Here is an 11,324-nt window from a genome sequence, read left to right as displayed (position 1 = left end):
GGCCCTTTTCTACTACTGCAGACAGACCAACACTGTGAATAAGCCCCTAGGCAGAGTTTTGAGAATTCAGAGGGGGGGGGTGGAAATGTGCATCTAGAGAGCGGCAAAACCTCCCCTGCAGAAATGGCCTTGGCTTGGCCGCTCTCTAGATGCACATTTCCCCCCAACTGAATTCTCAAAACTCAACAATAAGCCCCCAGGCAGAGTTTTGAGAATTCAGAGGGGGGGAAAGGTGCATCTAGAGAGCAGCAAAACCAAGGCAAAACCTCCCCTGCATTTTTGCCCTAGAGAGACACAAAAGCGTCCCTGCAAAGAAACCCGGAATGAGTCAACCCCGTGTTAGCTCAGCCCCTCTCAATCGAAGACAGCCACGCTTCTCACACAAACAAACAGGAAGTCCCGCCTTGGGCTCCGGAAGTAAAGTTGAAGGCGGAGCGGAGGTCAGGCCGGTCAAGATGGCGGCGCCCAGGACTCCAGGCGGAGGGGAATGAAGGACGGGGCGGCCTTTGGGTAGCGTCGCCCGCCTCGGGCTCTCGCAGGTACCCCCACCCCCCAAAAAAGGGGGGAGGGGAGAAAGAGGGAGCATAAATAACTGTTCTTGTTTCTTCGGAGGGTGGCCTGAGTCGCCAAGCGGGGAAGGGGGCTGCAGTCCTCATCCCTGGTGCTGAGAGGTTGTCGTGGAGGGTTATGCCGAGGGGAAGGTTGGTGCTTTCAGTGATCGCGAAACGGTACGCCTTCTTCGCGCGCATCCTCTCTCCCCCCCCCCCTTTGGCCTTTTTTAAAAAATAAAAAAACGCACAAATGGAGACTTTTGGAACTTCGCAAAGGCGTGTTGAGAGCAGAGCCCTCTCTTCGCTTTCCCGTTATAATTGGTGCTTCATTGGTAAACGATTGCGTGCTGCTGTTTAATAACGGTGCTGTTGTTGATACGTCAGCGTTAATGTGCATCATGCTTTCCGGGGAGGGGGAAGCTTTAGGCCCCCGTCCTGAGAGAAACGATCGATCTCATGTGCGTTTTCGGGGGAAGGCCACAGTAAACCAGGAAGAATAGGTGCTCGGTTTTACGTGCTTACGCTTAATTTTCATTGGAGGGTGTTGATAAAAGTGGGCTTTGAGGAAGTGTTTAGAAAAGAATGATACAGATGTTCTGGGTTGAGGAGTTCCAGTGGTATGCAGCAGTAAAGGAAAAACGGCGGAATCGTTTAAGAGGAGAAGTCTTTACAAAGGATGTACTAAAATGAATTCAAAGAATGCCTATTTGGAGCGAGGGGAGATGCATGAACATCCATTGGATATAAGCGGAGCCAGGAGTGCCAATTGATTGGCACAAACTCCATTGAAATGCATTTCAGTACACAGAAGAGGCAATGCAAATGTAGAAGGGATCTTGAGAAACCTACCGTAGGGCTGGAATGACAGTCTCCATAGTAGAATTGCAGTCCCTAGGCCCAGCTAGACTGTTCTGGCCACAGAATGAAAACCCCCGGAGCGGAATGATGGTCCCTGGGGGTAGAAGAAGTGTTCTGGGACTGGGACAGCCCCAAGAGTGGAATGCTGGTTCCTGGGCCCAGATGAACTGCACTGGGATGGGAATGCCAGTCCCAATAGTGGAATGACTTTCCTGGGTCCAGATGAACTGCACCGGGACTGGAATGACAGTACTTGAGACTGGAATCCGTGCTCTGGGACTGGAATTCCCCATAGTGGAATGATGGATCCTGGGAATAACACAAGTTATTTCCAGTAAAGGGAAATTACTAGTATATGAACTTGAACTTTTGCTGAGATGTCCAAGAGAAAGGGCTCTGCCCTTGCTATATTGCAAAGGGTGAACTGAAGTGATTTAGCAGTTGACTGGGTGGTGCATTGCTGCTCCGGTGGGAGGGAAAAGGTGAGAAAGTCACAGTGTATGGGTAGGTGGAGATCCTTCCATTTGCAGAAATACTGTGGTGGAGCCAAGCCAGTATGAGAAACAAAGCAGGGAGAGAGTCAAAGATCTAGCCAAACGTTTTTACAGGATGGATGGTGGTGATGTCAATGGGTATAAAAGATTATGGAAGAGAAAGACCATGGGATTTAATGATCTGGATAGTGGATAGAAAGATAATAGCTGAAGGGGTGAAGAGATCCTTATAGAAACTCTGGGGTGAGAAATATAGAGGAAAGGTGTATCACGAGCTGAGGACACAGTTGTGGAAACATAGAATTAGAAGGGTGTCAAGCAGCAGAGAGTAATCACCTGTTTTAAAGGCAGCAAGGATTTCAAAGACAGCGGGATCTTTAAATCAGGCACTGAAAAGATTTTGGTGAGGGCAATTTTAGTGGAACTCGAGGAGAAGAAGCCAGATTGCACAGAGTCAAGAGGAGTTATAAGAAGGAGTGATCATATAGTGTGAATAAGCAGAATGCTCCAGGAGTTTAGGTGAAAGGGTAAAAACAAATTGCTGCTGTGGGATTGCTGTCCGTAGGCATGGTATTAATAGTACATGGCAGTGCCTTTGCTCTACTAAATTTATAGCATGCACCGCCAATCAAGGACCACCCAGCCCATCATATTATATTACTTTTTTTGCTACTGGGAATAGAGCCTATCCTGTAGACAGTCATCAGTGGATTTCCCTATTCAAAACTGCAATTGAGTGTGAATTAATCTAGTATTTCTATTTTTGTATACAGACCCTCCAAACAGACCCTCTATTTCTATAGTATTTCTATTTTTGTATACAGACCCTCCAAACCCTGCCCTGAATCACAAAACTATCTGTCATTAGTAGTAGCCAAGTAAATTGGCAGGATAGCTGGTACCTCCTCCCATGGAACCCCATTTTTTCTGGTTTTTAATCTACAAAGCAACAAAAACAGTTTGTAGTATACCACCAACTTAAGCAGTCACCTCGTGCATGTTAATATCTAAGGGTTGTAAACGTTTAGCCTAATTATTCTAGGTCAAAGTGGACTTAGTATGGTGCCACCTGTCAAACTGACTGCTTTTCAGTGTTCTTTCAGGCATTATGCTATAGAAGAGTAGTTAGTAGTTGTCATAATATTTAAAGTTTTTGTTGAGCACTGCCCCATTAATACTTTGCAGAATATTACTAGAGGTGGAGGTAAATGCAGTAACTTGGCTAAGTATTCTAAACAAGGTAATAATGTATTATTTAATAATGGTTCAACATGTCTAATTTTTGATAACGTGGAAACTTCTAAGAATCCTGTCCTGCCTTGAGAGATAATCATATTGTCTTTCTTGCTTTTTATTTATCACACAGTAATTTGCAGATATACATAATTTACTGAATGCAAGTTAATCACATACACAGTTTTTCCCGTTTTTCTTTAAAAAGCAAGAATAATAAGTTTATATTTTGAAAGGAAATTCAGAATGCATTTATAACTTGATCCTCTGCACTTGGCTGGCCACCCTTTATACTGATGATCTAATTTTGTTTAAAAGACAATAAATCTGCCACTAGGAGGGCTGTAATCAATGAGTGTATGTGTAGATGGGTGGGGAGAGTTGACTTGAAATCCATAAGTGAATTCATAGTTGCAGTGGTTAAAACAGGAGTCGGAAAGGGGCAATTGAAATAAATAAGTCCTGAATAAGTATTGTATTGCAGTTTTTGCTTTGGATGCCTTTTACCTTTTGAAAAAGACCTGTTTAAAATTTGTCTGTCACCAGAATCCCCTACCCCTAATTCTATCAAAGTCCTTTAACTTTTTAGATAAATTCTTGTGTTCTCTCCGTGAAATATGTGTCTTGTATAAAAAAGGAGTAACACCTATCACTAAATATGTTTTTTTCTGAGTAATTTACTGTGCAGAGTTGCATCAGCCTTTCGAAGTCCAGTGGTCTTAGACAGGTATCACTGTGCTTAGGACTGCACTGTTGGTCTGTGATATGAAGAATGCCTGTTTAAACAAAACTGCTTGTCCAGATGCAAAAGCCACTTTTTAGTGAGTGTTCTATACAGTTGTGGTGTATTGACTTGAGGAACTGAAGCACGTACACCAGACTCATAAACATTGCTTCAGTGTTTTCCTTTATTGTCATGAGAGTTTTACTGTGACAATTAAAAATGAAGTTTTATGGTTGTCTTATATCATAGCTAGTAGTTTTTAAGATCAGTAATAAACACACACATTGCAGATGGTGTAAAAAACCCCTTCTGATGTGAATGTTAAACTCGCATGCTACTTTTATGGGCAACACCGACTTTTAAGTAAATATTCCATCTTGTTGATGTTCATCTAGTTATAAACAGTTTTATAGCCAATGGCAGTAGCAGTAGTGGAAGAGATTAGCTTGATGGGTTGTTTGGAAGGAAACCTTGAACAACTAACTTCCTGTAAGATTTTGCAAACACCATCATGCCTCCCTTACTTTCTTATATTTTGTCTTGCTGTGCTTCTAATACTTGTCAATACTTGGTTTACTTTTCCTCCTTACTGTATATAAATTTAGCCCTTATCATTTCTCTTTTGTAGGACTTTTTTTCCAGCACCTTCAGGAAAAAAAGCCATGCAGCAAGTGCCATGCAAATTTGCATGTTTGTTCAGGATCACCAAAGCAAGAGGAGTTACATTTCAACAATTAAGCTTCCTCAAACGAATGGTAAGCTAATAAAATGCTATTACCTTGCACTAAGAGACAAAATATTTGTTTCCTTCACAGTTACCTTCACTGTAAACCTGTCTAATGAGCACAGGGGGAGTATTCTTCCTCTGTTCTGGTATGTACATAAAGATCTTGTGCATATTTCCATTTAGTTTAGTAGGGACAGACCATATGTATTTATTTAGAGCTTTATCCTCAATAAAAGTCATTGCAGGTCAGAGAACAGGAGCTTTCCCAACTACAAAGATCACAAGATTATATTAGTTCTTGGTATCCTGTGCTCAAGATATTTGTATGAATGGGATTGTAGCTATTTACATGAAGTACCATCTGATATATATTTAATGTGAAAGGATGATAAAGTTGCAAAAACATGGGCATCTTATAGAAGCGTGGAACAATATTACTTAGAGGTTGAAAGTGCAACAAAGCAACAGTGTCTTGTGGAACCTTAAAAGATGTATTGTGGTGGCATCTTTTTATGCTGACAAAGCTTTAAGAAGCAGTTTAGTACAGAAAGTCCTAAATGATCACTAATCTCAATACTATTGTCACTTGACCACTGTATAGTTACCAAACCAAATTCAACAAACTGTGCCCTCAGAGAACTTGTGGAGCTTTCTTCCCTCCTGCTTCAGCCCTACTGAGTGTCCCTAAGTTCTGCTCTTGTATGCCCCCTCCCAAGGGCATGGGGACCCTCACAAACAGAGTAGCTGGGGCAAAGTGGGGTCTGCATTTGGAGGGGTGAAATCATCAAAAAGCAAGTAAACTGCTTATCTGTGGGCAGAGGGCAGCAGTTGGATACAACTCCCAAGATTTTCTTATGTTGTCACAGTCTTAGATTTGTATTTCACCCAATTACATTGTTGGCTACTCAGAAACACCCACAGAGATATAAGATGTGAGTGGCTCCGTTCATGGGTCAGATATGAACCATCAAGTTTAGAGCAAGTATAGGAGACCACCAAGGAATACCAGGGTTGCTGTGCAGAGGAAGGCACTGGCAAACCACCTCTGTTAGTCTCTTGCCTTGAAAACCCCCCAAAAAGGGGTCGCCATAAGTCGGCTGCTACTTGACGGCACTTTACGCACGCACACATAATGCTGAGTGCTGGATACTGGAGGGAAAAATAGGGAATGGCTTTCCTTTTGTAAGGTTCCCAGAGACATCTCAGTGTCCACTATTGGAAACGGTTGGATTGAATGGGTATTGGTCTAATCCATTAGGCTGCTTTAATCACTCAACCTATGAGATAGAACCATTTCAAGCTGGGCAGTTAATATCACCTCACTTTACAAGAAACCACTCGCATAAATGGCTTACAACATGGTATTATCTTCATACTACCTTTATGGCTAATTGAATGTCTGACTTTGGCCTCAGATTGATCAAGAAGGCTTTCTTGGTTATCATCCCTGGGTGAAATACGAACACTGAGGAAACTTCGTGGGATATTTTTATTTAGGTTAGCATTTGGGGATGGGGCAGAGCCACAGGGATGAGGAAGCATTTGCATTTGTGTTTTAATGCTTCATTCTATTTAAAAACTTTCATTTGCAATAAGATGTATGCAATAGGGTAGATTAAAACCTTAGTGTGAATTCACATTTCTCAAAAATGAACTTATCAAGAGTTCTTGCTTAATATTGATAGGTAACTATTCTTTCAAGAGATCACAATGGCTTTATGCCAGAGGAATCACTAGTGAAATAGATTGGGGAAAATTTACCTGTAGAAATAAAACCAGTCCAGCTTCTGTTCAGTTGAACTGTCACAGGAAAACATCCTGGTGTGTAGAAGTAATGTACATGCCTTAAAATGGCATTACTAGTTTTTTAACCATATGTTTTGTTGCTTTCAGTATGTAGCACAGAATAACAAAATGCTCTGCCAGCAATCAAAATTGAAGCCCAAATCGGCTGCATCTCCTTTCACTGAAGGAGAGCACTTGGCCCCGGAAAAAATGGTTATCCATGAAGTGAGGTCTGTGTCACCTCTTCTGCCTCCTTCCTCTGAGAAACTGGAGATAAATGAAGGCCTAGAGTCGACTACAGTCACTAACAACTTAGAAACTGTAACGGAAACTTCATCAAAGAAAGAGAAACAGTGGAAAGAGATGAAACCAAGCCTGGATGAATTACCAGGAATTTTGGCCCGTCTATCCAAAATCAAACTTACAGGTATTATTGTTTTTTGGTTTTTTTTAGATCTTCTATGGAGTATATTTTGCTCTTTGAGAGGTGTGTTGTATTTATAATCTCATGCACTTCTGGTCTTATTCTGCTTACAATAAGATCAGTTTTGCATAGTTTGCAGACAGCCAGGAGAGAGGGAGCTTTCCTGACCTTAGGAAGGCCATTCGACAAGGTGGGAGCCACAACGGAGGAAGCACATGTGTGGTTAGTTGTTGCTTTTGCCCACTTGCAGTTTGGTATCTGCAGAAGCCCCTGCTGACATGAGCGAAGTTGTCATGGCAGAACATAGAGAGGCGGTCCTGCAAATAAGGGGGGCCAAGACCAAGAAGGGTTTTCCAAGAGACAGGACTCCAAGATTTTTAATTTCTACTGGTGTCCTTTAATTTAAAATTTGTTTAAAATATGTGGCCTACTAAATCTTGGCAAGGCAGACCATCACTGTTGCCTAGAATACCCATCCTTCCTATGTAAGAGAGAAGCATATTTAAATATCTTCTGAAAAAATTATTAGCAAGAGTGTTTAACTGGAGAGTCATCCAATACTGAGGACTGGAACATTCCCTTGTTCCTCTTCTTCCACAACATTGTGAACAGCTATATCTTGGCATTTTGCCCAGTTTATGCCCCCCCCCAATTTTTTGTTTTAGCAGACTAACAAATATTACTGTACTGTAACCAGTTCCACTTTTTAAAAGTTAAGCAATTCATCCACCCACAGCCTAACATTTGTATCAGATTTCTCTCCATTTTTCATTTTATATAATGCACTACTTCTAAATAAGTGGGTCTATAGGGGGTTGTGATGCTAAATAAACAGTGTCTGTGCTCTAACTGTATGCATTTGGTTTTCAGCTTACATTTTTATTTATTTAGACACTTCTACGTCACCTTTCCTCCAAGGAGCTCAGGGCAACATACATGGTTTTCTCCTCTGCTCCATTCTGTCCTCAACAACCCTGTGGACTTATAAGGGTGTAACTTTGTTTAGGATTGGACTGCTAATGTATTTTATAGTGAGTGGGTATTTAAACATGGGTCTCTTGTTCTTAAATTTGTCACTCTTAACAGCAATACCACACTGGCTGCTATAACATTGCAAATAAAGTTTATCATTTGGTATGCAACTGATATGAACTTTGTTTTTTCCAGTTGTTTTCTTTCAGATATATATGATGCCATTTGATGAGAGTTTTATTAACTTTGGTAGAAACTAACAATTTAAACGTAGTAATAGCATATCATGCTGAATTGCAGATAAGCAGATATATTCATTTCCCCCCCCCCTTTGGTTCCATACCATGTTAATGTCATCAGTATTGGCTGGCCTTTTTTCAAAAATGTTAAAGCGTGTATTTTAAGGGGGGAAATTTGGTGCAAGGAAAATGGAGACTTCTGTGTTTATATCTCATAATTGGAAAGCATTATCAAAATGGAGATGTTTAAACCGAACCAGCCAATTTGCAGAATTTGGTCTCACTGCTACTCTATAAATTTCTCCTTTCATTTTTTCAGACATTTATAACTTAATAATTAATGTTTCACCCTTCTCTCCCCCATAATCCCTTTTAAAACTTGCTTTCATTTATCAGACTACCATAATGAAGTGACTGTGGAGGCAAGGAAAGTTGCCTTCCCCTCTGATTTAGCTAGTCTCTTTAGCAAGCATCAAGTACAGGTAGAGTATCTCTTATCCAGACATCTCGTATCTGGACTGATCCGAAAACCAGAACCTTTGAGCCGGCATGCAGGCAGATCTGTGCTGCCTGCTTTCAGTGTTTCCTCTCATCTAAAAGAATAAACTACAGCATACACTGCATCGTATGAAAGCCTGCCGTTGTTAGTTTGTTAGTTTGTTGTGGCTCTTTTGTAACAGCTGATACAGGTATTCTGGTGATATAATTGCACCTATGCTTTATGATGGTTCAGTGTACACAAAATTATTAAAAATACTGTTTAAAATTACATTCAGGCTCTGTGTATAAAGTATATAAAACATAAATGACTGTGGGTCCCATCCCCAAGATATCTCAATATGTATATGCAAAAATTCCAAAATACGGGAAGATCTGAAATATGGACCACTTATGGTCCCAAGCGATCCGGATAAGGGATATTCAACCTGTACATGGAACTCTTGCCAGCAAAGCTATCTCAAAGGACACAGTGGAATGCCACAAAGCACACATGCTGGTCTGGATCAGGGTGCTTTAACCTCGGCTATAAAAACAAATCCAAAGTAGTGTTGGTGTCTGGGGTTAAGTGATTTCTCAATCAACTGAAGGGAGGTTGCTCATGAAAAACAGTTGAAAAAACTGGCTAGTAATTGCAAATAGTGACCATCTGCCATTCAAGGGTAGACTGAGCCCATATAACAAGTGAACATTAAAAATGTAGCTATTCTGAAACTGTCATGTCTTTTTGGAAAACGGTATTCTGAATATTGTAACAGTTGAATACACTGGTAGCAGGCAGCCTTACCGAGTAGAACTTTTTTGCTTCATTGATGACATGTTTATTTAATGTTTATCACTGAGATTAGAAACTGCTAAATCTTCTAGCCCTGTTAATAAATTGGTCTCTTTTAAAAAAACTGGTTCCCTAAATGTTGCCTTTTTGAGAGTGTAGGGTCGGAACCAGTGATCTGTCACCAAAGGTACTTATGGATGAGCATATTTCCCTTGTCCCCCTCCCCGCAGTCCTTTCTGACCCAGAAGACCAGGTCCCCTGACTCACAGGACCCATGAGGGCTAACTATGCAGGTTTGGGAGGCTGCACTAAAAATGGAGAAAGGGATGAAATGATTTTACCTCCTTCCCCTCTTCAGGGTAGGCCCCCTTTTCATCCCTGGAGGTCCTGCAACCCCAGGAATCAACTTTCCTTGGTCAGGAAAGGGAATAATTAAGCATCATGATCCTTGCACAATTGGATCACTATACCCAACTCTATACAAAGATAATTCTGGAACGCAGCAGACATTCCAGTGCACATACCATTGGCTTTACAAATTCTGGATAGGCACTGCACTTTGTGTCGTACTGAATTATTATTTTTTGTTAGAAAGAGAACCAAATAGTAACTGCACTAGTTCTTCCTCCATAGTCAGTGATAAACATAGTATATCACAATCTGCTTTATTTTGGGGATTGCTTTTTAGTTTCTGTAAGAACTGTTAACAGTAATTTGAAACAAATGTCAGTTAAATGCAAGAATGCTTTCAGAGCGTGGCCTCCTTTTAATGTTCACGCTGTAACCTCTAATGAAATGTACATATAAACTACTCCAAACAAATCTAAGTTTACTAAGTAAACACATTGGTGAGTCTTCTACCACTAACATTACGCTTATATTTAGTATTTCAATGAACCAGTGTGAGAATGTAACGAGAGAAACATTGATGGAAGTGCTGTAGAAGAATGCTAGCTTTCCTTGGGGATATCATAAAACTTGCAGTAATATGATCAAATTGCCATCCAGTTTTAAGCAAAAATATGCCTTTTCTTTGTGTCTGCCATTGCTTTAGAATGGCAGCAATGAAGTTGCTTTCAAAAGTTCCTGCAAAAATTGTTGTAACTGTTTAAAAATTAATATTTGAAAACGGCTTTCTATTATATTAAGGCTGTTGAAAGGTCATACATTAGATTGAGATTAGCAAATTACATAAACATTTTTAAAGTTCACTGGAAAGGACCATACCATTTATAGAACATAGCAAAGAACCTACATAAACCCTAGATATTCTTATGGAAGAAGCAGTATGGTTTTGTGTGAAAAAGAAAAGTGAAATTGTTCAGGGATTAAACATGCTGTTCAGTTTCTTCCACCTTCTGAGTTTAGGATGTTAACAGTATTTTGAAAACATGTAACTATAAAACCCCTGTCTATTTTCCACCATTTAAAACATGTCTAAAGATGCATCTTGAATTTCCTCAAGATAATGTTCTTACTTAGGATTAGGATTCCTGGATACATGAGTTCCAGAAGTTGGGAGAAAATCCGCCCCAAACTTATTTTGTGAAATTCAGATGTTAGAAATCACGTAATCTCAGTTGCATTTTAGTGTCCAAAGACTAATCACTGAAAAATCCTCAAAGAAAGTCCTCTGCTGAAACCTTTGCAAAATTCAAGTCTAGAAGATGCAAAGGCATGAATGAAGTTCCTAGATCTGAGTCTGACAAATGTTTACTGACAGAGTACTTCAGCCAAAGCTTCGACGGTACTTTTGACAGGAATAACTTCTTATACGAATGTGAAACACTGGGGGTAGACACAGAGAACATCTCTGTTCCAGTTGGGTAAATGAGAATGGTCTACAACTGCTTTTAATGACACCTTGATAAATCACAAAGAAGTGATTTGTTGAAATTAATCTGGAGAAATCAATGAAGGCTTTAATTGGAACTGTGGTCACAGTGTGTTAGAAGTTCCTTGAGGGTCCTTGTACTGATAGTGTTATACGCACTGCTCCTCCTTCTCCCTTCTGTAAATGAGCTGGTGTTCTGTTATAATAAAT

At 40.4% G+C, this 11,324-nt stretch overlaps 1 protein-coding gene across 1 annotated transcript in view; it reads left to right on the top strand.

Annotated features, from left to right (window-relative positions):
* The first annotated feature begins 4,522 nt into the window (after nt 1-4,522).
* Nucleotides 4,523-11,324, top strand: part of LOC130486391 (protoheme IX farnesyltransferase, mitochondrial) — a 131,739-nt gene continuing 124,937 nt past the window's right edge. Inside the window, exons 1-2 of the mRNA XM_056859658.1 lie at nt 4,523-4,615; nt 6,481-6,799. Of these exons, the coding sequence (XP_056715636.1) occupies nt 4,523-4,615; nt 6,481-6,799 (412 nt within the window). The remainder of the gene's footprint in view (nt 4,616-6,480; nt 6,800-11,324) is intronic.

This window comes from Euleptes europaea, chromosome 1 (assembly GCF_029931775.1).
Source record: "Euleptes europaea isolate rEulEur1 chromosome 1, rEulEur1.hap1, whole genome shotgun sequence".
Taxonomy (NCBI): domain Eukaryota; kingdom Metazoa; phylum Chordata; class Lepidosauria; order Squamata; family Sphaerodactylidae; genus Euleptes; species Euleptes europaea.
The sequence above is the reverse complement of the archived record's forward strand: the minus strand, read 5'-3'. Positions and strand labels throughout refer to the sequence as shown.